The sequence below is a fragment of the Phasianus colchicus genome, chromosome 5 (assembly GCF_987193195.1).
Source record: "Phasianus colchicus chromosome 5, bPhaCol1.hap1.1, whole genome shotgun sequence".
Lineage (NCBI taxonomy): Eukaryota > Metazoa > Chordata > Aves > Galliformes > Phasianidae > Phasianus > Phasianus colchicus.
This window is the reverse complement of record NC_143440.1, coordinates 27,409,986-27,437,652: the sequence shown is the minus strand read 5'-3', so window position 1 is coordinate 27,437,652 and position 27,667 is coordinate 27,409,986. Positions and strand designations below refer to the sequence as shown.

Genomic DNA, 27,667 nt, shown 5'->3' with positions numbered 1-27,667 from the left:
CTGCATCTTGTGAGAACCCCTTTAACTATTTGGAACATGTGAGTATATCATGTAATTGAGGTACTGTTTCCACTACAGTGCTTACTGTACTCTTAGAAAAGCATTGGATTTTATGCTTTTATTAAGGGAGGTGCTAGGTAGGTGGTATGCCAGGAGTTGGTTACGCTTAAAACTGGAATCTGTGCCACCAGCGTCACTTCAATATTCTGCACGTTTTCTTTGGCAGGAGCACAGGATGTCAAACTTGCACCCTGTGCAGCGCGGGTAAAATGTGGTTACGGGGCACTTCAGCACAGATCCAGGCAAACGGTGTCAGTATCGACAGGGAAGAGCCGCGTGCGGCTGAACGCAGCTCATCTGTGCTGCTGGAGGAAACCAAGCTCGCGCGCAGCAGCACGACTCCGGCCTCCGCGCCTCGCGCATCCGCGCCTCGCGCCCCCGCGCGCGGACGTTCCCGCCTCCTCCCGCCTCGCGCAGCGCTGAGGAGAGGCGGCCGGTCCCCTCCGGTCCCGAGCCGCCGGGACGCGAAGGCCGTGTTGCGGCCCCGCCGCCACCGTCGGAAGTGAGGTCGCGGCCCAGGCGGGGCCTGAGCCGGAAGCGAGCGAGGCCGTGTTGCGGGTGTTGAGCCGGTGGCCGAGCCCGCGGAGCGAGTCCGGGCAGGTCGGTGCGGGGGGCCGCGTGTGGGGCCGGGCTGGGGCAGCGCCAGGTGCGCCGCGCTCTGAGGGCGAGCCGGGGGGGGGGGTGGGGGCGGGTCCCATCGCCCCGCGGGCCGCTCCAGCCGGCGTGCGGGAAGCGGAGCGCTGCGGGCGCGCCGCGCGCACGGGGCCGAGCTGGGGTCGCCCCGCGGGGCCCCCAGGAGGTCGGCGTGGGGCCGCCGCGGACCGGACGGGGCGCCGGCGTTCGTGAGCGCCCTGCGCCATACAGCTGGGGCGGGGTCCCGGGCCGCTCCCCGGGCGGGGCGGGCGTGGGTGGGCTGCGCCCGCTGGGGCGCGACCGGGCTCCGGGAGCGCCGCTTTCTCGGCTCGGCTGCGCGGTGGGGCCGGGCCGGCGGCGCTCGGCCGGAGCGCTGCGGCGTCGGTCCGGGAGGGCTGCGGCCACCTGTTGCTGTGCGAGGCGCCGTGCGGGTTAACGGCCCCACCGCGCCGTGTTGGCTCCCCGTTCGCTTCGGGCTCGAGAAGAGGCTCTGAAGCCTCCCTGCACGTTGCGGCCCATTATTAGATGGCTGCAGATAATACGCAGAAGCTACGTTGTAGGAGAGGCAAAAGGAACGAGCAAGATTTGTTTTTAAGACAGGTGTTTATTAACAGTTTATTTAGAAAACTAAGTTTTGCTAAGTCCTTTTCAGGTTAAACAGGTAAAAGTGAAATTTGCTTCTGCTTGCACCCAATTTATTTCTAGATTTCATTCATTTGCAGTTAAGTTTCAAACTTTGGAGTGTTCATTTAGAAGAATAAAATTGTCTCTATGTCCTGAAGATGTTTTCAGGGTTCCTGAATTTTAAAAAGGAATTTCTCTAACAAAGCATGGCTTCTGGGGCTTCTTAGTGCCATTCGCTCTCTGCTATCACTTCTGACACCACCCCCTCCTGCCCTCGCTTTTTCTCTGCCCCTTAGTAGTTGGATCCATGTTTGGTGGATTTGAGGTGGTTTCTGTCTGTACTGGCCTTTATGTAGGACTCTGTGAGGGTGGTGGGCTGTTTTTTTCCCTATTTTTTTTTTTTAATTATTTCACCTAGTTTAGGAGTTTGACATGATGCTGTGTAAAAGCCTCGCTCCGATAATCCACGTTTGGAGATGAAAGCACGAGCATTTGTAGTGGCACTGAGGGTTTACAACAGCATTGTGTGTATTCTGTAGTCTCACTGAAGAATTAGAGCAAAGACTTTAAAAGTAAAAGCGATGCAACTATTTATTTTCATCTTACATTCATGCTTTTTAAGCAAGCCATGCTTTACCTTTAATTACAAGCACAGAATAGAAACCATTCTCCTGGTGGATGTTGTATTGGCTTTTCAAATGGCTTGATGTTCTCACTAGACTGCCAATTTGATGTTGCATTCTAATGGTCCTTCCATGTAAGCTGCATCCTTGCAGAAATCAGTAACCATTGTGAACTGGTCTTATGAGGTGCTGATTTATTTTGTATGTGGAGAAACACCTTCTGCATCTTTGCAGATATGAAACTAAACTGAATGTACATTTAAGTAAAGAGCTGTCTTGTGGCTTGCTGCTGCCAAAAGTGAGAGGCCTTGCTTTGTGCAGCTCCCAGATGTCATCTGTCTATAAATTTTTCTAAATTCCTCCAAACGCTGGCTGTAAATGTACTGTAATGGCAGAAAAATACTGTAGTTTTCTTTCCTTTTTTTTTTCCCGCAGTGAGTTAAACATACTGGAAAAAGACTGGAGAGCAAGAGTTGCTTGCAGTGAAAGCAGGAACTGGCATTTCACTGTTAGCAACAGTGGCTGTTAATTCTGTCCGCTGTTTTTTGCAACCAAACCTGTGGCTTATCCAAACCTACCTGCTGTATCTTAAAATTGTGTTTCTTCTGAAATCATTCTTCTACCATTTTCGTTACTATATTTGCTTATTTTCTTTTGTTATGGAGCTAATTTTAGTTTATTCATGTTTTCTTATTATAATATTAGCATGCAGTTGTTTTTTTTTTTAATGTAAGGATATACTAAGTTTTAAAAGCATAGGAAACTTTCAGGTACACTTAGCTCATACTTCAAACCTACCACTAGGGTTATGCAAGCGAGTTCTTGAGGCTCAGCTGAAATACTGTTTTGTGTGGCTCTTGGTTGCTTTTTAAATATTACAGTAGGAAATATGTCACATCCAGATTTTAAATGATTGATTTAAATTGGATCATCCTTGCTTGAAGTTTACTGATGATTGAGCTTAGTAGTAATCCAAAAATGAAGAAATGGGATCAGTTGTAGTCTGAGATGAAAACATGCAAATAACTCTTTGAGCAAGTATACAGTATTTCTCATTTATTGCACAAGACAGAATGGAGAACTGTTTGAATATTTAGTTTGTGGCTGACTTACTTCCGTGGTTGATGAACTAATTTGATAACACCCAGATACTCTTATTTTTGTTCTGGAAAATCCCTGTTATGACCAGTGTGAAAAGATGTGCTACAGTTTGGTATTGCTGTGAAGAGAGAAAATGGTTATCTGCGGTCTGTGTGTGAGAGTGTGAGCTCTAAGAATTGGGCTGGGGAGAGGATGGTGAATTTGGTGATAAAAGAAAGAAGGTTTCTCACACATCTTTTTCCTTTCAGCATCAAGATCCATTTTGCGTGGAAATAAGTGGTTCCCAGAGAACAGCCTCAATGACAGAACTGTCTGCGCATTTACCCCAGTTCCAGCATGGGCAGCTGACAGAAAACTTCCCTGACAACCACCTCAGCAACACCGTATGTAACAAACAATTTTATCACCTGGTAGCAATTACATTAGGAAGATTAATCAGTGTGGATGAACACACGATTCAGAACTGTGGAAATCTATTCATTGGGAGTTATTTTCTCCATCTGACTGTTGTGATCAGCAGTGCTGAAAGAAACATTCTGTGAAGTTTCTGACGTCCTGAACTCATTTTTATACACATATAGTCTTCTCCAAGTTTAAGTGATTCTGGAGTGACCAGACCCTCTAGAAAAATTAAAAAAAAAAAAAAATGAGATGGGATGTTTTCATAGCAAACTTTGACTTCCAGGTGGTGAGATGACTTGAACTCTGGATCTGATCTGCTCAATTCTGAGGTGTCAGTCATAATAGTTAATAGTTATAATAGTTAATTTTTTCAGACCTGGATTTTTTCCTACTACTCAGAACTGCTCACTACGCAGTACTCCTGTGCAGAAGGAACAGCGCTGTATTGGTTTAATTTTGAATAACTGTCAGGGCATTTTAGGAGTTCTTGAGGGTTGGGTAAAACCTCAAACCTTTAACTTTTAAATCATTTCTTTGAAAGATGTAATTGTGCAATAATTACCAAAACTATTGTATGGTAAAACCAAATCTTGATGATCTACTTGGGTGTGGTTTTCAGGCTCTGGGATTTGTCACACTCAGTTCTTTGTTCCTGCTGAGTATCTGTTTTCCTCATGATAAAGAAATGCTCTGCAATTAAGTCACTCCTACCCATGCTTATGGCAGTGATTTGAGACGACTGTATTTTGATCCTTGTTCTTATTTCTCTGTGCAATCCAACACATTAAGTAGAAATATCAAAAATGGTTGTATTTATTTCTCAGAGCAACACTGTGCTATGAACATGTAGAACCTTTGAAAATTCGTGTTGAAATTAAGAAATTAAGAAGTCACAATGACTTAAGACGTTGCTGATTGTAGAAACTGTTACTAAAAATAGGGAAGTGGAAACTGTCCTGTTGCATAGGTTGTGCTTGTACTTCAGAGAGAAGGAAAAAAATTATTTTCATCTTTGACAGGTGGGAGATTAACCTTTCTTGAGCATTTCTGGCACAGTGAAAAGGCAGAGCTCTGTCATTAGCTCTGGGCTTGCTGTCCTTGTAGAATGCTTCTTGGTCCTTCCCAGCAATGGGGACAGATATTTTTATTTACTTCTCACTGCCAGACTATACCAATCAATAGGTATTGCTTTTGCTTTTTTTTTTAAACAATATTTATTAAGTGTAACTGAAGGTGTAGCTTCAATACTTAGGTGTAGTGATTTTTTTCCCCTACATCAATCTGCACTGTTTTTGTATATGAGTGCAGAAATTATTTCTTCCCTAAGTATCCATACCTTCTATTGGCTAACAGTCAGTATGAAAAGCCTCCAAGTTAGCTTCTGCCATCCCCTTTTAGTTACACACTAGGAGTTCAGTCCAGGCTTCAGCATCTGTCGCTGTGTAACACCTTTAAACATAAACAGTGAATGTGAGAACTAACGAAGAAGTCTCTGCCTACTGGCAGACAAGAGGACCTGCTACCAACCTATAAATTTAGATTCAAGAAATAAAAATATTTTATCAAATATGCTAGCTTTCTACCTGTTGGTTCAGGGGCATTGATCTGGGTTTGCTATTAACTATTTTCCTGATAGGAAAGAAAGCCGATCATTTGCTTTTGATGTTGTTTATTCGCCTGAAAGCGCGTAGTTCATAACTTACGTTTGCTTACGGTATTACAACAGGTGTTACTGACTTTTTAGCTTCAGAATTTTCACTTTTAACTATGTCTGAGGAAAGTGAAGAGTCTGTTCCTTTGCTCGCACTTCAGCAGGAGTCCATGGCCTCTGCTCTGTTTAATACCGATCAGGTAGGATATGAGTGCACTTTGTTCTTTTAAGCAGAGGGGCACATGCATGTCACGTTTAGTAGCTTTTAGTTCAGTAGACAGAAAGTACAACTTTTCTCTAGTTTGAGTGAGACATTAGTTCAAATAATAACTTACAGTATCTGTTCTAATGCTGTTCAGATTTTTATGAACTATATTTTAATGTGTAAAGACATTTTGTGATTGCGTATTTGTTCCTTACTAGTAAAGGGAAGGGAATTTCTTCAGTTTTCCTTTGAGTTAAATTCTGATGTAGTGGTGTAGTAATGTGTAATTGATCAGGTTTTCCTTTTGGCGGTTTTTGAGTTTGCATTGCAAATTGTAGATTTTTATTTTAGTTTCTGTGTTTGCCTAAGACAGCACTAGGTACTGCCTCATGCAGAGCTGCTGTTACCACAGAGAAAGAGCAACATATTCTACAGGTATGCAGAAACCTAAATACTAATTCTGCTTTACTTGTGAAGTGTTCAAAATCTCTGATCCTCTCCAGTATAGAGTTACATCTTAGGCAGTTTATTTAGATTGGTAAACTTATTGTTTTCATGTTGTAGACTGAGGGAAATGAAGCATTTTCACAATGAAAGTGAAAAATGTTACATTCGAGCTATGATCAGTAGAGAAGGAGGCTCAGATGCAGGCAGTCTGCTGAACAGTAGAAGCTTCAGAATGGTTAAACATTACATTTCCTTGCGTTCTCAACTATTCCTGTTTCTAGCTGTACTAACTGTACATAAGGACCTCACAAAAAATATCAAGTTCTTTATAATGAATCTTTCAATTTAGTAAGAAATAATCTTGAATCTGCAATCTTTTTTAAGGTATGCATTAAGTTAATGATATGAAATTCAATTTAAGGCTAAAATCTGAGTTTAAAAAAATCTGGTTGCCCACTAATTTTACTTGCTTAATTCAGACAATTTTAGTTGTTTTGTTTTCTTATACTCAGTTTCCTCAAAAAAAAAAAAAAAAAAGAAAGAAAGAAAAGAAAAGAAAAGAAAAAGGCAGGCATTTGGTATGTACTCCTACTGTGTAAAGTTTTGTGAAAGTAACTTTTTCTTGAGTTAAGGAAGCTGTAAAGCTTCAACCAGGACTTTTGCTTTGTCAGTGTTTGCAATTCAAAGTCCAGGGACTTGTACTCCTTAATCACTGAAGTGGTTTTGAAAACCACACTATCAGTTCCTGACCACATGTTTAACATCATTTACAAGAGTGAAACTGAGACAGTTCTGTATAAAGAATCTCCAGGATAGCTGTTACTTTATCAAAAAGGCTTCAGTGAATGCTGTTAAGAAGTAGTAATGAAATTTAAACATTGTGTGTTTGAGGAAAAAAATTCCTTGTATTTCTATTTAAGAACTGTTATACATTAGGTTATATTCAGTGCCCTATCCTATGTCTAGACCAGTTTTACTTAGTTCTATTTTTAAGGCATTGCAAAATGTATCTCTCTTTAGTTTGTTGTACTTTTTTGATACTAAGTATCTCTAGTGCACTTGCTGACACTGAATTGTTTGTAAAGGAAGTAATTCTGAAGTTTTAAGATTTGTTTTTTGAGGAACCAAGTCTTCATATTACATCTTATTTATGAGAAGCCTCTTAAGAGGCAGAAATTGGAACAATACAGCATCAACTACAGATGATAACAGATGAGGTGGAAAAAAAGGCTAACATGTACAAACTGTTGCATTTTAGGGCTTTGTTTAGGTTGACTGGTAAACATTAAAAGATTCTCTGTAGTCCGGAACAGGTGAAATGTAGCTCTCTCTTCTACTGTGTTCTCTGTGTGCACGCAACATAAAATTCTAAATGTGTCCTTGTTAAAGGATACAGGCTTGATCATTTACTCATAGACAGTATTTTAACTCAAAATTCTTTACAAGTTGAGTTCCTGAATTTTTGCTTTTAGTTGATCTTAATTCCTCCAAGGGTGATGTGGAAAGTCTCTCTCCTTGCGTGTGAATCATAGCATAATCAGGAAGGCTTGGAGGCTCTTTTGTATTTGTTGACACAAGGGTGGTGGAATTTCTTCAATGCAAGCAAAGGGATTTGTGAGTAGTATCCTTGGGAAAGGAGAAGAATCTGCTCACTTAACTCATTGCGCTAAAACTTTCTGATCAAATCTCAGTATAAAGAGTAAGAATTATCTGAGTTCAATCACTGTTTCTGTGTTGTTCTTGCTAAGAATGCATGAACACAATACCTTGCAAAACTCGTTTGAATACGTTGTAGTTGGTGTACGGTAGTGAGAGCTACGTGACAAGGAAAGTAGAAATTTTCTTGGGAGTTTCATGGAATAATAAATGTCTCTGGCATTGTTGCTGAAAGCAGATATAATGAATTGTTGTCAGCTATAATCTGCAGTCACGCAACTTTGTATCAGCTGTAGTTTGGTCAAAAGGAAAAAGCTCTATTTTGTTTAGCGTTTCCTTCAATTTGAAGAAAAGACGTTATAGGCTATTAGATGCAGCCTGAATTACTATCAGCTGCTGTTGTTTTTTAGTATAAATGTGAAACAGTTAATTACTCTGGTTTACGCCTTGTTTTTGACAGCAAATGTCACCTTAGGCATTCTTCATCTTTAGCTTAACATATGGAAATGTGATTATGGATGGTTTCTGATAAAACTGTGCTTTATATGTTGTAGAATGATAACAGTGAAAGACGACGCCATGATAATAGTGAGCGCCGAAGAAATGACAATCCTGGGTCTGAGACCAATGGGCAGCCACAGAACAACATTCAGCAAGTGGTGGATCAGGATGAAGAAGAAGATGAGGAGCTGACACTGAAATATGGGGCAAAACATGTGATTATGTTGTTTGTACCTGTCACACTTTGCATGGTGGTCGTTGTTGCAACCATCAAGTCTGTCAGCTTTTATACACGCAAGGATGGACAGCTGTATGTATCAGTTTATTCTGTCTTTTCAGTGGGCCCTCTCAGATAACTTTCTTTAATTTCCATTTCTTCAGGACTGTAATTGCAACAGTGTGCTTCCTCTTGTCTCCATTTTCCTGTTCACCAGCCCAAAGATATTTTTACTTTATTTCTTCTAGAAACCAAACTCTCCATCATAGATTAACATTTGTTGGCTGGTGATCACTCAGGATGATATCTTGCTTCTTACTATTTGATTCAAATCTTGGTCCCTATTTTAAAACTGTGCTCTATTCATAAAATAAACTCAATCCCTAGCCAAAGCCATTTCAGCCATACTCTGCTAGAATACAAAGCATTTGGGAAGGAGGAAAACCAGTACTCAGTTAAGTGAAGTGTCTTATATGCCAAATACTGGTATGTCTGTAATGTTTGAGAAAGAAATTCAAATGTAAGAGGAAGATAAATTCTGAGGTTCACTTCTGTTGCAGTTCTGGAAACTTTCATGGAAGGTTTCCTGTGTATAATAATATTTTTGTCAAAATACTAATATTACCAAAAAAATAATACTTTCACTGAAAGATGGTTTAAGAGAAAGGAGGCAAAAGAAGAGCACTGAGCCTGTCAGAACCTGCAGCAAATCAATCTTAATGTTTCTCTGTAAAAATATTTAGACAAAATTATTCAGAGTTCATTTGGCTTTGAAATGTTTATACAAGAATGTCATAAAATGGTAGTGAAAAAGAATTTTGTCTTTTGTTGAGAGAAAGTTGTTGATCAAAATTGTTTTTCTTGTGATTTTAGTTATGGTAAGTATTTATTTATTTTTTCCTGTCAAGTAATTAAGTGTTTTTTTCTCCCCAGCTCGTTTCTGTAAGAGCTGAGTGCTCACGCACTTTTGTTGGAGTCATTGGGAGATACTTCATTGTAAATCCACTAGATGGTGTGCTTATAAAGGTCTAGCTGCACTAATAGTAATGATTCATAGCCTGTGAGTAATTTCATTAAGCAACATGGATTTCCGCTTTTTTTGTTGTTTGTTTTTACAAAGTTGAAAAGCTTTGTAGTAGTAGTCTAAGAAAATAAGAAAGGCAAGTCTTCTAAGGAAGAGTATACTACATTGCCTTTCAAATTTTGGCTGAGTAGAAAGTATTTGTACAGCTTTGAATTGAAAGATTACTGCAATTTCATTTCACATTGGCGTTGTGTATCAGAATCATCTGTGGACTATACAGTGGTATTTCAGTTGACTCTTTGTTGTTGTAGTATCTACACTCCCTTCACAGAAGAGACAGATACCATTGGACAGAGGGCCCTGAATTCAATTCTCAACGCTGCAATCATGATCAGTGTCATCATTGTCATGACCATACTCCTGGTTGTGCTTTACAAATATAGGTGCTACAAGGTGAGCATAACTGACTTGAGTAAATGTGTTGCTTTTATTAGTGCAGATTATCAAGGATGAAAAAAAATGAAAGGTTATCAAGGGTGAGTGAGGATAAGTAGAAGCAGTGAATTTCAGTGTTTCAAAATTTTGTGGCTTCTTTTTCTTTTACAGAATGAGGAGACAGCCACCCAATATTAGCACTGCTGGGTTGTTTTATCAGCTAGAATTAGGTTGGGAATTGTTTCTTATTCCCATTAAATGTACTGAAATCTTCCTGTGCTTAAGAACTACAAAGTACAGACCTGGTCCTGCAGCTTGGAAGCTGTTGAAGAATTCTGGGACTCTTTAAGGGATCTCCTCCATCCCACCTTGCCCTCGGTATTTAAGCCTCGCAAGAGGCTCTCAAGTGTGCATGGCTGTACATGTCAGGTGATATATCCTTATAGCAAATGCAAAGACTCAGAGGCTCTTCTGTGAAACACTTCAATCAAATAATGATGTGATTTGGCAAGTACAGGCTTAGCATAAATGGCTGCAATGTCACCTGCCTGAGAGGTGTTCATGAAAATTTGTGATTGTCTTTTGGTCTAATGACCCATTTGGGAAAACTTGACATCATAGAATTTCCCAGTATGCAATTAGTCTGTTTAAGAATTGTAAAACCGGCTATGGGATGTTTGCACTGGCGCACAACTTTGCTTCTATTTATTTTGCTTTCAAGGGGGAAAGGTTTGTGATCTTCATGGCTATAGGTGAAACCCCTTTACAAAGCGTGTAAGGAATGCCTCTGGCAGTGATTTGGGGTAGTCTTTTTTAAGGTATGGACTACCTCTCTTATCACAGTGTGGTGTTAACTCTGAATTGACCAAGTTTTCTTTATGAAAGGTCACTTTTGATTATTCTGAGGGAGTGCAATAACTAATGTGCTTCAGGTAGGTTCCTTAACTGCCCCTCATTTCTCTGCTGCTGATTTGTCCAGTTTGTTTTTACTAAGCTTTTCACACTTCACTTCCTTCTTGACCTTACAAAGCACTGGACATTCTCATTACAAAGTGTACTATTGTACTTAAAAATTAGACAGATTAGACAACAGAAGTTTTGTGTGTTTGTATTTTATACTAATTAAAATAGTCCGTTACATTTGTTTAAGTCGTTATATTTTTATTGTTAACAGTATTTCTGTGCTGCTATATGAGAAGGCTGTAAAATTGAGTTATCTGTGCAATTAATTTACCTGCAGTTCTGTATATAGAATGTATTGTATATTATAAGGAATTTAACTTGTAATGAAAGAATGTTAGGCCTCCAGCTGGTAGTGATAATTTGCTTATCTTCAAGACTTCATCTGAAAACTCCTTTGAAGAAAGGAGCTTTATTGCTGTTTGCATCCCTGTGTTTCTCTTCTACATGAAAAGTTAAGCATGATCCCAGTTAGAGTTCCTAAATCTAACAAGCAAACAATACCTTCTTCAGTGTTTGTATTTGATTAGCTTTAATTTTTAGCCCATTTTTATTATCTACATTCTACGCTGGTCTGCCTAACTATTATCTGGCTGTTGGAATTCTCCACATTTATCAATCCTTAATTTTCTTCAATTTTTAGCAGGCAGTTGGCTCTGTACCAACAACCACCAGTGTTGGAGCCATCGTCAAATGAAGAATGAAAATTCTTTAAAATACATAAAACTGTTGTGATATGCTGTTAGCAAAGCGGTAGCTGAAACATGTCTTAGGAAATACTTCATCCTCTTTTCATACAAGTGAATTTTCTTATGATTTAGAAAATGTGTGTGCACAAATGTGGTGCAAACTAAGAATGAAACAAACACCTGTACTTAAAATGCTGACCTAAATCAACTGTGATGGCTGTCTTCCTTAGTACCATTGATGGTAGTTATACAAAAGTGTATAAATGTTTGCTGAACTGTGGCCTTGGGGTTTGATATTTTTAGCATTTTACACTACTGGAATGAAATGTTCCTATTACAGTGTTTTCTTAGGTGGTGAGATAATTTAAGAGCTTGTATTGAAGAACTTCAGATAGAGATCAAATTAATAAAAGAAATGTCTCAGCTAGTTTTACTCTTTTTTCCCCAAATGTTTTCAACTAATTTTATGGAGATGTAAAGTTGCTGTCAGATGACTAGTTATATACATAGGTAACCTTACAAATAGTTAGAAAGCTGGATTCTGTTTCAGGTATCTGTCAGTCTTCAGCTTTCGTGTTCTGTGTCCCTTTGGGCTCATTGATCTTCATTTTTAAGTCGCACAATAATATACAAGACTGTTGCACTCTTTTTTCAGTGCAGAAGTCTGAGCTGATATTATTTGCAAGTTCAACTCTGTGTGCTTTTCCTCCAGTACAAAACAGAACTGTTATTGGTTTTTTTAATTGTTGGTTTTGTGTATCTGCTGCCATATCTTATTGAGAGGTTATGTGTACGGATAAGTGGTATAGAATATAAAAATCCTAATATAGTCATCATCAATGAAATTACAATTCTGGCAGATAAACACTGAAGGTTTTCCGTGTTTTAGCATTTAATTCTGTAGCTGAATTCTGAAAATGTCTCAGAGTGAGGGCAAGGTTTTTAATAGTGCAAAAATTAATCATTTTTTCCTATCTTTGTTAGTGTTGGACGTTTCTGCTCCGTTACAATGCTGTTGTTATCGAAGTAACCTTAACATATACAGGAAGTAGTTTGCATTGTATAGAACCTCTGCTAAAACATCACAAAATGCTTAAAATTAACAAATGTAAATTGAGACTCAGTTTTGTATATGGGATAAATGTAAAATCAAAGAGAGAGATGAATATTATTTTCCTGCTTTAATCAAATGGGAAAGTAGCATTAAAAGAATTTTTAAGTAGTCATTAATTTAAAAATACCCAACCTAAAAAAAAATTATTTTTCCAGGTGATCCACGGTTGGCTTATCATTTCTTCTCTTTTGCTGCTTTTCTTTTTTTCATTCATCTATCTGGGGTAAGTGAACAAAAGCATTGTGATGTATTATTTTTCATGTAGTATTTTCAAACTAGCCCCTGAATCTTGACAAGAATGACACCAAATTAGCTATTGCTAGTGAAGTAAAATTTTCAGTTTTAATATACAGCTTCATTGAGAGATTTATGGATTTTACTGCATCTTAAAATATACTGCTGTTGTCATACTGATTACCTAAGTAAGGTATATTCCTCAGATTAGCTTATACTGTTATAATTTATGGTTATTTGATTTCTCATAAGCATATGACTGAAGAGTAGCTCTTTGTGTAATGGCTTTGTAAGTAGGAGACAGGTAAGTAAGGACAGATTTGTTTTGTGTGCCTTTAGAGATTGATTATAACCTCACAAATCCCTATTTTTAGAAAATCACGAGCATGACTGTTTATTTAGTAATGTCCTCTCCTGTCCATTTCTGGTTTGACTGAAAAGTGTATGCAGATGAAAATTTGTGGAAGGGTGAAAAAAATTAAATTGAGTAAACACCGGTAAAACTGTCCCCTTTGTGAAGAGTAGTTTCTAATTAAGTACTAATTGGAGATACTATTTGACATTTGTGTTATTACATTGAGTAGGAAGGTGTTTAAAAAAAAAAAAAAAAAGGAAAAAAAAACCCAAAAAAAACGAAGACTTATTTCCATTGTTTTAAGCAAATGCAGTCTATAGGTTTTTTCCTTCCTTTTCTTTATCTTTTTAGTGAGGTTTTTAAGACGTATAACGTTGCCATGGACTACATTACGGTGGCACTCATAATCTGGAACTTTGGTGTTGTGGGAATGATTTGTATTCACTGGAAGGGCCCACTTCGGCTTCAGCAGGCATATCTCATTATGATAAGCGCTCTCATGGCACTGGTGTTCATTAAGTATCTTCCCGAATGGACTGCATGGCTTATCTTGGCTGTCATTTCAGTGTACGGTAAGAACTGGGGCAAGCCATTGTAACAGAAGCTATGGCGGGAATTTCTTCTATTTCCTAATTTATCATTTTCCACTTGTCTGACTAGGCCTTAAAAAAAGAACTGGGGGGAGGGGGATCATCCAGACTAATAGGTAAGGTGATTACAGACTACAGAAATAAAGTCATTATCTAAACCAAGATAAGTCCCCTGCAGCTAATGGCTTTGTGGCACTGTGATGCCATCTTCCTTCATGTCTTCTGAACTTCATACATTCTTTGGAGAGGAAGAAAGTTTAGAATGTAAGTAATTCAAGAAAGGAGTAGATAAGAGAACTGTATTGTCACATTGTTCTTTTCTATGAAAGTGGAGAGGTTTTCTGTTTCCCATTTTACACAGAATCCTTGGAAATGATTGTATATTCAAAGTTAAGGAGTTTCTAGTTTGGGAATAGTCCTACGTGGGTGTAGATCTGCCCAGCCTACAAATTATTCATGTTTACAGACGTAGGAACCATACTGTGATCCATATCTAATAAAATAATGAAAGAAGGATTCAAGCATTGCTCAAAGTCCTTTTACTTAGAGAAGAGTGTATTTTACAGTTTTCTAGATTTAAAAGTAAAAAGAAAATTAATTAGAATTATTGAACATTAAGCTTTTTCAGAATGGAGACTGGAAATAGTGATACTTTAATGTAGTTTTTTCACAAATCTTTAGAGGGCACTGGACACTGGAAAAAAGTTGTATTTTTTCCTCACAACATGTCCTTTGAATACCTCACAGCTTTTTCTTTCTGCAGAGCTTTGTAATCCTGTTTTTTCTTTTTCACGCTTGCACTTCTTTTCTTCTTTAAGTGAAAATAAATGAGCTATCACTTCTAATCCATAAAAAATATATATTTATCTGTTGTCTTAAAATTTCTTTTAGCGTTAAACTGGGGTTAAGAAAGAACTTCAGTAATAGAAAGCAAATCTGGGTATTTCAGAGGTGTTAACTTGAACCACAGTTTTTGAGAATTATTTGCTTTCAACTTGCAAAGCAGCGTAGATACACAGTAGCGTTTGCAGTTGCATGACATGTTAAATGAGAAATGTATTTTATAATTAATTCACATATTCCAATCATATGTAAAATAGGTTTTACAACTGAGAATATTAATAAACTGGTTTGATACCCTTAGTGTCAGTTTTTTCTAAACCTCTGATTAAAGTGATGAAATTGTGGGAATGGCTGTTGTATGCTTTCTTAAAGCTGGTAAACTATCTTAACTTTTGCAGAGAAAGTTCTTGTTAATCAAAAAATAAGCAGCATAAAAGTAATAGTTTTGAGTGTTACTTAAGATTTCTGAAGCCAATATTGTAAAATGTTATGTTCTTAGAAACTAAAATACTTGCTATTTTCTTTCAATGACTTTTCATCTGTAAACTTCCTGGAGGAGCAGTGAAGTTCCACCGTAAGGTGTTTTTAAATTTGTCCTAAGAACATTAGTTCACTGTTTTGTGGTCTGCTAAAGTTACAGCTTTGGGGAAAAAAAAAAAAAAAAAGAAAAAAAAATCCTCAGGCTTGTTTAATCTATCCAAGCTCATGGGGAATTGCAGGTGATGGAACATCAAACTAAATGTCTAGTACTGCTTCTAGGTTTCAGTTAGCCACAAAACTACTTACTACTTAGGGGAAAGATCAGCTACTTAAGAAATAGTCAACATGCCTAGAGGACATGAACAGGATCAATTAAATTTATTTACCACTCTAAATTTTATATGATGATTGTCTGACTGGTCTCCATGCATTACACGTGTGCGAGACGAGACGAGGAGCACGTTCTTACATTTGTAACACATTGCCATGCAGCTAGGAAGGGAGAAGCAGATGAAAAGAAAAATGAAATAGGGGTCTGAAAAATAACTGGAGGGCTGCAGTGACATATGTCTTTCTAAGTTACAGTTCAAGGCAAAACATTAACTTTTGGTGAGGTGCTGACCTGTGACTGGTTGCTACTTCTCTCAGAAGCCTGTGTTCATGGTGGCATTTTACCTTCTTACCAGTCTCTGTAATTGTTACAGTTAAAATAAAAATACTTCCTAAAAGTATGTCTGTGTTGATGTTAGATGTGTTTACTCTTCCTTCCAGATTTGGTTGCTGTCTTATGTCCTAAAGGTCCTCTTCGTATGCTAGTTGAAACAGCCCAGGAGAGAAATGAAACTCTCTTCCCAGCACTTATTTATTCCTGTAAGTATATGTAGGTCATTCCAAAAGTAATACCTCATTTTAATTTCCACAGGGACTACAACAGATACAAAAAGCACAATAACACTATTTGATAGAGCTAATTCTCAGCTACAGAATACTATTTTTCAGTATAGTCACCACTATTAGCTATGTATTTTCAATAGCAGTGAGCAAGAGTCTGTATGCCATGCTTGTTTAAAAAAAATAATAATAAAATTGCACCGGATGGAATGACCTGCTATTGCTATCACTACTGCTGAAATGCACCACCCTCTGCCTCGTTGTGCTCATATCCACTGTTTGGTTTCCATGCACATTCAACAAGTATCAGCGAATGTCAGTGAGCGCAGTTATTTCCGTATGGAGGAGTTCACTGATACACCTTTGCTTCATATGCACTTCCATGTCAGATGCCATGTGGTCAGACTGCCCCTCTGCTGCCTTCTGTAACACCAACAAAATGTATTGAAATATTGTTGGGAATGTTTAACCTCTATCGCCATGTCACCATCTGCTTCTGATGTTATAGGCCAACATAATAAAAATAGTAGGTATTACTTTCAGAGCAGCCCTTATATTTTATTAAATACTTCAAACTTAAAATCACGCACTGAAATAATTTTCTCTTTTTAATTTGTTTTAACAAATTGTTTACCAGCTGGAATTTCTAGTTAGTTCATCTGGGTCTCAGTTTTCCTTTTGCTTTTTACTCAAAAATATGAAACATCTTCTGGCTAAGATTTTCAGAATAAAAAACAGCATGCTTTATTCTTACAAAGCAGGAACAGGAAAAAAACAACAAAAAAAACAGTAATACACCAAAGTAGTATGTCATTGGGCTGTGAATCAAGCAATTAAAAAGGAGCACTTCTTCAGAAAGTATTTATCAACTTCATGTGCTTAAATATCCTATGTGTTGCTAAAAGAAAAGAGAAATTGACACAGAAATTCATTGACAAAAGTATTTTTTGCAAGGCTTGACTTTTTATTTATTGTTTCTACTATCAGTTGTGAAAAAACAATATGTGGGACACAAGTTGCTGTTATGACCTGAGTATCAGTCAGCAGATAATTTTGCTATCCACAAGAATAAAACTTGTATCTGGTACCAGTTGTGTTCCAGGTATTACTGTAACTTAATGAGAGTAAAACTGTCTCATATAATTAGTTATGTTGCATGTTTCTAGTTAGAATCATGTGGATAATAATGAAATGGGTTAATCATAAATCATTGGTGCTGAAAAAAGGTGCAGGAAGTCTGTTGTGTGGTAACCTTCACAGTGGATAATTAGGGAACGAGCATACAGTGGACAAAGGGGGAGGGACTTCTTTATCTCTTACTCTTGCTATGTTTTAATGGTAGTAATCATAGTTACATGTCTGTCTTTTTTGTGCGAGTGAAGGTTAATGATGAGAAACGGCATATAAAATATGCTTGGTATATAAAATGTACCATTAAAGTGTAACAGCATTTATTTCTCTCAAGACTAAAAAATTCTTTGTGGTGGAGGGGAACGCAGAATGATCAACTTTGTAGAGGCAGTTTCTGATTTCAAGTTACCTTTATACCAGTCCTTATAGAACTTTTCACTTGCAGTTGGAAGAACTGATTAATGGAAAAAAGTAAAGCAGTCATTGATTCAGACTTTCAGAGTGGACCTCATCTATAGAAGTAATTTTTTTCAACGTTTAGTAAGAATAAAACTTGTGTTCATCAAATTCTGTAAATGAATATTGTAGTTGGTACTGGCTGCATTCCAGATATTACTGTGATTTAATGAGAGTAAAATTGCCTGATGAAAAAGACAGCTATACCAAAATAATAGAAAAAATAATGGGTTGATGCCAACACCAGCTCAGAATTGGATGCATTACGAGATATCATTAGCTGTACTGTTTGCTTTTAACAGCAACAATGGTGTGGCTAGTGAACATGGCTGAGGAAGATCCAGAAGGGCAACGAAAAACTTCTAAAAACTCCACTTACGATAAACAAGGTGAGTTTTTCTTTGACAAGCCTTTATAGTTGTCATTGTATATGTGTTTATTGATACATGGTTTTTAGATTTTTAAGTATTTTGACTATTGTAGAAGAGTGGAAAAGCAGAAGTCTTATGAAGAATAATTAAGACTGAAGAAATTCCTCGCTTATTGTGCAATGAATGCTCTTGCAGTCATTATTCTGGAACACAGGATATTGGTGATGATATGACTCTCAGTAGACAACTATTTACTAAGCTCAATTGGTTGTCAAATTGGTTAATCTAGTATACGCTAATTCATGTTTATATTGGTATGAAAAAGAAATGCCATGCAACTAGTGTTTAAAAACAGACCTTGTTTACTCAAATATCTCAGAAGAATTTCTGAGTTTGATATATAGTATGTAATTTTCAGTTCTGTTTTCTATTTTACTGGAAAATTAAACTCTCAATTCTTTACTAACTAGAGGAGCTAGTATTAGATTGGAGTTAATTCTTTAAATTATGATTGTTGAATTAGGTCACCGCAGGACTTCCAGTCTGTTACATCAGAGTACTCTTGAATACTAGAACTTGGATGCAACTTGTAGATGCAGTATCTGCAGAGTGCATGTTGACTCCAAAGTGTTTAAAGTATTAAAATCACGAGAGTCTCTTGTAATGGTGTGTGTGAATATTAGATGTTGTTAAATCGTATGGAATATCTCTTTTTTCCCATCGCTCTTCTATGATGTTTTATGTGAAGAGAGCATTATGAGTTATAAGATGCATTAAAAAAAAAAAAAAAAAAAGAGAGATTTTAAATGTCTTTCTTCCTTTGAGCTCCGGCAAACCAGTCTCAGAATGGAGATGCTGAAGCAGATGATGGTGGCTTTAGTCAGGAGTGGCAGCAACAAAGAGACAATAGAATAGGACCCATTGAATCAACACCTGAATCACGAGCTGCTGTTCAGGCTCTACCTAGTAACTCTCAAACCAGTGAAGACCCTGAAGAACGTGAGTATGGAATACGGTCTCTGGAAGACTTAGTCAGTCTGAAGCTAGTTAATTTTAGTCATTGTGACTGCGCAGATACGGTATGCTGTGAGCTAATAGCAGGCTGAAGAGCTCTTCTTGCTTGTGATCAGTATTGTTGTGCTTTGTAGAAATAACGCTTTTGCTGCAGACGTGAGGTATATTGGCCAAACTGCTCTTCCATACGAGACACAGATTTAAAACTTCAACAGCATAATCTATGAAGTTGCTTTTAGACCACTGCACACTCCACTGCATTAGCTTCTGTCTTTCATGCAGTGTTCTGCCATGTATCACCTCTTTTGGATTTTAGGCCCTGTAAATACTGTCCTTTACTTTTTTTAAACCTTAAGATTAAATAACTATAATCTGCTCTGGACAAAGCAGTGTTTAAAAACCTAATTGCGGACTGGAATGAATTCAGATTGCAATGGGCTTGATCATTTCCTCTACCACTCTGATGAAGTGCAGTATCTTTGGAGAACTCAAATATCTGTTTTAACAGACTCGTGATTTTCAGTTGTAATTTAAGCTAGTATTAGAATTCCAAATATCTGAATAAATATAAGGGCCCATGTGCCTTCTCAGGTGATGGTGCTGTATTTAGCAGGTGCACCTGCTTTCTGTGATTCCCAGGTGCTCCTTTGTTTAAAAATACAGGCTTCTGTTTAAGAATGCTTCAGTACTTTATTCTAAAACTTCCAAACTCAAGTTCCAAAATCTTAAGAGTTGTGTTGTTTTAGTTAGTTACCTGAATATCTAAAATTCTTGTCTGGACATTCTTAATTTTCTTCTTCCTGTATTTCTACAGGGAATAATAATAACATGCAGTAATCCAATTAGACATATTAGTCAGCGTGAGTGTAATAGAAATTTGGAGAATTTGCTTGTGTGGAAGAACCTTTTCTAGCCGTTTCCTTTTTATATGCTGAAAGCAAGCATCCAAGTTTTGTCTCAGCAGTTACACGATGTTTTAATTTTTAACAGCTTTTTTTGTGAATGCACTGTTGTATTGTTTGCTTTCAGTGACTTTCAGTGCCTGCTGAAAGTAGCTTTTTTTTCCCCCCACCACTAAATGATCAAACAGACATAAACCTCTGTTTTGGTGCTCTGAGTTCTTTGCACAACTCTGAGGAGTAAGTTTAGTGCTGGACTGTAATCAGTGACAAAGCAACTCATAGGCCAAGCAAAAACAGCTGGTGAATGTTTGGCCTCACTGGCTTAATAACTTGGACTAAAAGCTCAGAAACTGAAGTGATGCTCAGAAAATTATCATTCTTTTATTTACAGATGTAATTGAATATTGTGCTTCCAGAGTTGTTGCTATGGTGGCAATTACAATTTAAAAATAAAACACATTAAGTCATCTTGGATTAAATATGTCCAGTTTTTGACTTTGATATGCTCTGCAATTATACACAAGTGCTTTGTAGAACCACCTTAGTAAGAAGTCTGTAGAAAAACTGACAAGGCAGCAGAATATTGTGCTGTACATAGATTTCTAACTGGCAACTAAAACAATCTGCAGGTTACTCAGTTGCTTTCCCCCTCTCGTGACCAGTTTTATTTTATTTAATTATGCTAACACATTCTGCTGAAAAACCATGACACAACAACCAAAAATGGGAAAAAGAATCCCAAAAACTATAATAAGATAATCTGAGTTTGTATATACTGCAATTGTATTTAGAGCAGACTAGGAATACAGAAAAAATATCATTACAAGATGAATTGACTAAGTATGATGTTCCTCAGCCACCTTGTTTCACTGGAGTTTTTCTTTATCACTTGATTCGAGTAGTACTGTTTTGGGGGAAAAAACAAACAAACAAACTCTTTTTAGTAAATCTTATTGATACTTAATGTAAATGTCTTATTCCCTGACAATTACAGATACTTGATACTAATAGACTGTCTCGTGCTCAATTCTGCCATATATTCACTTATATATTCACTTTTGCAGGAGGAGTAAAGCTAGGTCTAGGAGACTTCATTTTCTACAGTGTCCTGGTTGGCAAAGCCTCTGCAACGGCAAGCGGGGATTGGAATACAACGTTAGCATGTTTTGTAGCCATATTAATTGTAAGTATGATGTAGCAAGATGATAGTGATAGTTTCTTATTCTCATCAGGGACAAAGTCATAACTGTTGGTTGTTTTTTTTTTTTCAGTTGAAATTTATTTGATGACTTGACTGCTAACTAATGAGGAGTTTAGCTGTGATTTGCATTGATTGTACATCTGTCACTTAGACTTCTTAGTTTAGGAAGTTATGAAATTTGATTGTACTTCTGTGAGATTTTGTGTGTCAGAGTTCCCTAATCTCTCCCTGTCTTTTTTTTTCTTCTCCTCAGGGTCTGTGCCTTACACTTCTGCTTCTTGCCATCTTTAAGAAGGCCTTACCAGCTCTTCCAATCTCCATTACTTTTGGGCTAGTTTTTTACTTTGCTACAGATAACTTGGTGCAGCCCTTTATGGACCAGCTAGCATTCCATCAGTTTTATATCTAGCACACTTGTTGCTGATACTTTATGTATGTTTGTATTTGTAGCAAATCTGGGAGGAGAAGAAACATCTTTCCCTCAGTTCTCAAGTGAAACTGAAGTTTAATACTCAAGATTCTAAGCCTGAATCATTACAACTTCTTCCAGTTTTTTGTTGTTGTTTTTTTTTTTTTTCTGAGACAAGTGCTGCACTGGGCACCACATGAATTTTCCTGTGCAAAAGTGGTTTCTTCCTGATGGCTGGTCTATACCAGGTGTTATTTTATCAGAGGTTATCTGATAAACATATCTCTGGCAAGGACCACCTGTGTGTAAATGGCTAATGCTTCCACCAGCAATGTGATCTCTACCACAGGTTGATTATTTTCAAAGCATTAAGGGTGCTCAGGACTTCCTTCCTTTTGACAGAGGAAGCTGACAAATCACATGGAACTTGTCCCATAAGCCAACTCAAACTTCTTCGGCAGTGGTTCTTTGACAGCTGATTCTGACTCTGCTTTGTGTAAGGAGAGAATTTATTAGCAATTTAACAAAGGGAGAAAATACTGTTGCTTTCTAAGAGTGCTCCACCACTTCATAGCCTTTGTGCCCAGGTGTGCTTGGTTTAGTACATTTAAACTTTTTCCCCCCACACTGGAACTGGAGCCTATTCAAAGTTTTCTTTGTATTCTCAAGCATGGAGTGCACTTTCTGTGCCCTTCTTCAGTTTATGTAGCTATTTGGACTTGAATGGAATTATATGGCAGAAGGGTTCACAAAGTCCTAATTTGGATCTAAGATTCTAAAAGGTTGGTAAACTACACTGAAAGGCAATTTTAGGACTTAATGTTTGTGCTCTTCCAAATCATTTTGCTAGATCACTTCAAACTCTGTTGTTGAAAATAGCTACTAACAGCATAGACTGCGTTGTTGTTATATGTTCGTTCTATTGAGATTTTCATGAAATAAGTAGACATTCACAACAGTTCCAGATGGAGTTGAGCTTACCAGATCTAGAGGCCAAAGTGCTATCAGTAGCACTTGTAATGTTTCACTGAAACTTTTCTCTTAAAAAAAAATATATATATATATATGGCTTACAGTTCTGTTGACCTGAATGTTGGTCATTCAAAGATCTAAGACCAACGTTGAGTAAGGAATTTATTTTTTTCCTGAGGATACTTAAGTTATTTGAAACACTATTTAATGTTATGAAGGAACAAAATCTGTGGCACTCTTCAATTTAATTACCTCTCCTGTATGGAAAAGAAGATTGGACAAATGAAAGATGACTCAAAATCACTGAAAAGAAGATAGAAGATTTTGAACATCTTACAAAAGAAAGAATTGAACCTAACCTTCAAACTTCTAAACTCTATTTTGTTCATCATTTGAAACATCTCATGCATAATTGCTTGGAGATGAGATCTGTATGAGATTTTTTTTATTTTATTTTTTTTCTTTCTTTTTTTTTTCCCCTGTAGGCTCTAACTCTCTGACAGTCTTTTTTTTTTTTTTCCCCTGAGGGAAGCACAGGGAGTTGAATACTCTTGATGGTCATTCTGTTTAACTTGCATCTTGATACTGGAGTCCTTGCCAGGTAGTACAACTGTTAAAATCCCGACACAAACTCCTTTGCCCCTTTTTCTTGGGGCTTTGTGTCAGTGCCTATAGATTCAAAGGACTGAAACACCACAGATGCTCACCATTGCCCAAGTAAGGGAAGAAGGACTATGACACATAAGTCTACTTTAAAACCAAGAAAGATGTACTTTCTTTGATCATCTTTGGAAACATTTGTCTTTTCCAGTATGAGTTGCTAACTGCATTGTTAGCGTAAAACGTATTGTCTAAAGTACTTTTATTCATCTCATTTGTGTGCTGATTCATCTTGGATAGCATTAATAAAGTAACAATATGAAAATTCCTTACATTGACTTTTCAAGGCAAACTTGCTTGTGTTTTCTAGCTTAAGTCACTGTTCCATATTTTGCTGAAATTAAGCCTATCTTAAAACAGGCTTTTTTTCACTTGGAAGAATCGGAAAGGCTTTTTATATGATTGTAACTTGTTCTTTTCCTGAGCATTATATCTAAGAAAATTTCCCTTGTGTATTTTATTGGGGATCCTAACTATTGCTTTATTGTACAGAACAGGTTTGCTAAGAGTTGGCACCATTAGCATCTGTTTGCATATCTGAGCTGAGTCTCAGTTAAGAGCTGTTACTGAAAATCAGCAGTCATCCTTATTATTTGTTTTTACTATTTTAAATATATACTATTGGAGTACTGACTCCATTAAGAGATGCTTTAGAATCCATAGAAATACACAGAAGCCTTCCCATATACTGAATGGATTTTAGATGTACAGCCTGAGGAAGAGTGATAGATGTTCAATGCAAGGAATCTCTGAACACTAAATTCCAGTCTTACTCTTCCTAGAGCTGTTTCTGCTATTCTGAATTCTTAATTTCTGAGCTGGTCTGATGTTATAGTGCTGGAGACTGTAAAACATGTAATAACAGAAACTGTTGTTCAAGTTTATGCATTTGAATCTCAAATTCAGAAGGGAAATCTGATTTTCAAGCCTATTCCAATATATGTGTTACAGTACACTGCTTATTACTGAGCCTTACATACATTTTCATAAAAGAAATGTCAGAAACTATTTGAAATTTTCTGGATTGGTCCCCTTATGCTGAGGCATGGTACTTTGTGTTCCAAATGAGATTTGAAACTAAAGATCATCTCAGAACTTGCATCCATAGGGTGCAGTTAAGAAAAGTGTTTGTTCAAATTTGAGTTGTTTGAGTTGTTAGTGTGAAAGTTGTATCACTTTTCTCTCTTTTGTCTTAATGCATCTATCTAATTTGAAATTGGTTTAACTGAAAGAATTCTGATATTTAGTCTGCATTTTTGAAAGAGTTGTTTGCTACTATTAAATTAGTTGGGTAATTACAGCACATTAGACTGTAGTTCTGAAAGAACTATTGTTTAACCCCAGTAGCTAGATTCATCTGTTTTGTGCTTCAAGCAGACTAACTGGTAACTGCTGTGACTTTGAGTGTCTTGATAGTTTTCTCTTCCCTTTCAGCTTAAATTAATGATTAATCTCCTTCTTCAGCAAAGCTACTGCAAATAAATACATGAAAAAACATAGCACTGGCAAGTTACAGATTTGCCTAAAAAACAGCCACTTTCGTTTCTCTTTTTAGCACTGAGGATTTAATCTGGAGCAAAAAGATGAGAGATCCCCAAGAACTGTTATAGCAAAGGTATATGATGCTGTCGTGTCTATGGATGGCTATTAATATGACACTCAAATTCCCATGATGTATGTTAGGTGAGTCTGGAAGGTACACACTTGTATATATTGCAACACATTCAGAACAGTTCTTGACGGAGCAGATAATTATTATGATTTTAAGCCAGGTATTCAAGGGCTGTGCTCTACTAAAAATGGCACATCTCCTGAATGTGCAGTGTAGATTCTGGCTTTTTCAGGCATAGGAGAATGGTGCTTCTTGGGTATGTAAATATGTATCTGTACTTGTATGTACTCTGGACCTGTAGGTAACAACTGTTCTGCCATTACTGCAGTGAAGAATTAAATATGCTGGACAGTAAACATTGGGTGGATGGTACTGTATGAAGAAAATTCTCAAAATGCTTTATTTAAAAAAAAAAAGTATTACTTTTGGCAATTGTGCTATTCAGATGAATATAATGGACTGTGGAACATGTCTGCACTGTGATTGCATCTTGGTGGTAATTTGGTCATTGGAAACACTGAAACGAACTAGAATGGAGTTCTTTTACACTCAAAGCATTTGCTGTTTTCGTTTTTACAAACACTGGTTTATACATAATCTGAATTGAATGTGAATGTTTTTTAAACACCTTTCTGGTTCTTAATAAGATACATTTTTGATAGATTACTGCAAAATTTCCTGTATTTGTTTAATTATTAAAATAAAAATTGCATGGACCCTGACTTACCTTGTATTTTAAAGCCATCATTTAATGCTGTTAGAGGCCTAAACATGGTAGCTATTTAATGTAAGCAAGATTCTTTAGTACACATAAGTAGCTTATTTATTTCCCAAGCACAGTAACTTCTTAAAACTGATTTCCATAAAAATACTCCGTTCTAAATGCTATCTTTCAAATTAAGCAGTTGGTCAAAACCTGTTGCAAAAGCAACTCAAATTATATCGAAGGTTATAAAAGCTACATGAGGTTATATCCAAACACTACCTTTCACAATGAAGTTCAGTGTTACCTAGGAAAGAATATGTGGGTTATTCAGATAAAAAGCTTAGTGAACTGTATTGTTACTTTGGTTCTGAGTTCATGTAGATGTGATAGGACAAGGTCCTTTACCTTAGCAGTGTTTTTTGTTTTGTTTTGGAGAAGTTGTCACTACAAAGTTGTATTTGTCCTAGTGGATTGACTACTGTTGAAGATGTTTCTTTAGGGGAATACCTTGTTTCTGCATGGAAGGTTGGTATGGAAGACCACAAGACAGATCCACTCTGACATACAGAAAAATCAAGCACAGGCAGTAAGAGGCCTGCATGGAAGAGCAACTCATAACTGAACTCAGGCATCAAAAGGATGAGTATAGGAGGTGAAAGCAGAGGCAGATGACCCAGGAGGAGAACAGAATTACTGTCTGATCTTGCAGAAATAGGATTAAGAAAATCAAGGCAAATTGAGCTGAATATGGGAAGAAGTGGAAAGGGCAACAAGAAATGATTCTCCAACTATTTAACAGCAAAGGAAAGACTTGAAAAAGAGAGATACACACCAGGATGAAGGGGGCTGGAGAATTTGTGACAAATGATGTGGAGATAGCCATGTTGGTGCCCTATTTCCCTCAGTATTTATTGTTAAGGCTTGTCTTAAAGAATTTCATGCTAGTGAGACTAGAGGGATTACCTGGAGCAACATGGTGGAGGAGGACCAGATTACTGAAGACTGGACAGGTTGCACACGTGAATGCTAGCTGATGTCACCGCAAGATCATTCTCAGTTGTCTTTCAATTGTCTTGACAGCTGGAGACGGTTCCTGAAGACTGAAAGACAGCAGATATCTCTCATATCTTCAACAAGAGTGAGAAAGAATACTTTGGGAGCTACAGACCAGTCAGCCTCCCCTCAGTCCCTGGAAAGGTGATTGAGAAATCATTCTGGAAAGTGTTTCCAAACACATAAAGGGCAAGAAGTTGATAGGGATTAGTTAGCTTGGACTTCAAAGGGCAAATAATTGCCTTCTGCAATGAGGTAACTAGCTTGCTGGATGATTGGTTTGTGTAATTAACTTTGACTTTTTTGACAACTTTTGATGCTGTTTCCCAGAGCAGCAGCATCAGACAAACAGACAAAGTATGTTCTAGAGAAGTGGATAGTGAGATGGACTGAAAGTTGGCAGAAAATCCAGCTCCAGGAGGTTGTGATCAGCAGTACAAAGTCCAGTTGGAGACTAGTTGTGTACCTCAGAGCTCAATATCAGGATCAGTACTGGTAGATACCCTTTTTGTTGGTCTGGATGCTGGAGTGTACCCTCAGCACATGTGCAGATGATGCAAAACTGGGAGGAATGACTGGTTGAAGAGATGACTGCCATTTAGGGAGCTCTCAACTACCTGAAGAGATGGTCAGAAAGGGGTGTCACAGAGTTCATGGGGAAGTGGAAGGACCTGTATCTGAGAAGGAGTAACCTCAGACACGGGCACCTGCTAGGGCGTGACCAGCTGGAAAACAGCTTGAAGAGAGGGACCTTATGAGCCAACAGTGCACCTTTACAGCAAAGGATGCTAATGGTATTCTGGGGGTGGCACTGTGAGGACGTGTCAACAGGTCAATGGAGTTGATTTTTCCTGTCTGCCCAGCACTGGTTAGGTCAAATCTAGTGTAGCGTGTCCAGTCCTGAGCTCTTAAGTTACAAGGAAGACTTAATGGAGGAAATCCAACGTAGGGCCACAAAAGTGGTTAAGAGAGACTGAGTGCTGGAACCATTTAGTCTGGAGAAGAGAAGGCTCAGGGAAGATCTTACTGGTATATATAAGCTCCTGATGGGTGGGAGTGAAGACAAGAGAGCCAGACTTTTCTCACTAGCACTCACAGACAAGATGCAATAGTTACCAGGAAATTCAATCACAGGATACGAAAATACTTTTTTACTGGGAGTGTGAACAAATGCTGAAACACGTAACATATTGCTGTTGTGGGATCTCTGGAGGTGCTCACAACCTAAACAATTCTATGATTCTGCATGAACGTAAAATTTCCATTGTATGATAACAAGAACAAAACAAATAACTGTGATTAATCTATCATTAATGCAACTGTTACATCACAAATATGAAAAGGAAGCTTGAGATTTTTTCAAACAAAAATGAAGAAAAGTATTTAGTAAAAATCTGCACTTTGTAGATTGTTTCCTTAAGAAACAGAGTGAGCACTCAAAATGG

General features: G+C 37.6%; 1 protein-coding gene across 6 annotated transcripts; it reads left to right on the top strand.

Annotated features, from left to right (window-relative positions):
• The first annotated feature begins 97 nt into the window (after positions 1-97).
• Positions 98-27,512, top strand: PSEN1 (presenilin 1). Of its 6 annotated transcripts, none has more exons than XM_090141070.1 (12): positions 1,037-1,293; positions 3,290-3,424; positions 5,256-5,294; positions 7,957-8,213; positions 9,456-9,597; positions 12,498-12,565; positions 13,283-13,503; positions 15,616-15,714; positions 17,625-17,711; positions 18,519-18,692; positions 20,674-20,792; positions 21,064-27,512. In XM_090141070.1, the coding sequence occupies exons 1-12, from the start codon at positions 1,219-1,221 to the stop codon at positions 21,217-21,219; spliced, it is 1,572 nt and encodes a 523-aa protein (XP_089997196.1). In that variant the 5' UTR covers positions 1,037-1,218; the 3' UTR covers positions 21,220-27,512. The 6 variants fall into 6 exon arrangements, with proteins under 6 accessions (XP_031449461.1, XP_089997196.1, XP_031449458.1 ...); XM_031593599.2 differs by lacking the exon at positions 1,037-1,293 and adding an exon at positions 5,669-5,734 and having other exon boundaries at positions 3,297-3,424; positions 5,170-5,294; XM_090141069.1 differs by lacking the exon at positions 1,037-1,293 and adding an exon at positions 5,669-5,734 and having other exon boundaries at positions 3,339-3,424; positions 5,188-5,294.
• The last annotated feature ends 155 nt before the right edge of the window (positions 27,513-27,667 follow it).

Excerpts from the sequence above, each read along its gene's own strand:
- PSEN1 (XM_090141070.1), top strand. The coding sequence starts at position 1,219 with ATGGCTGCAGATAATACGCAGAAGCTACGTTGTAGGAGAGGCAAAAGG. Across the intron at positions 3,425-5,255 it reads ACAACCACCTCAGCAACACC|CAGGAGTCCATGGCCTCTGC; the intron begins GTATGTAACAAA and ends CTCGCACTTCAG. Across the intron at positions 20,793-21,063 it reads GTTTTGTAGCCATATTAATT|GGTCTGTGCCTTACACTTCT; the intron begins GTAAGTATGATG and ends TCTTCTCCTCAG.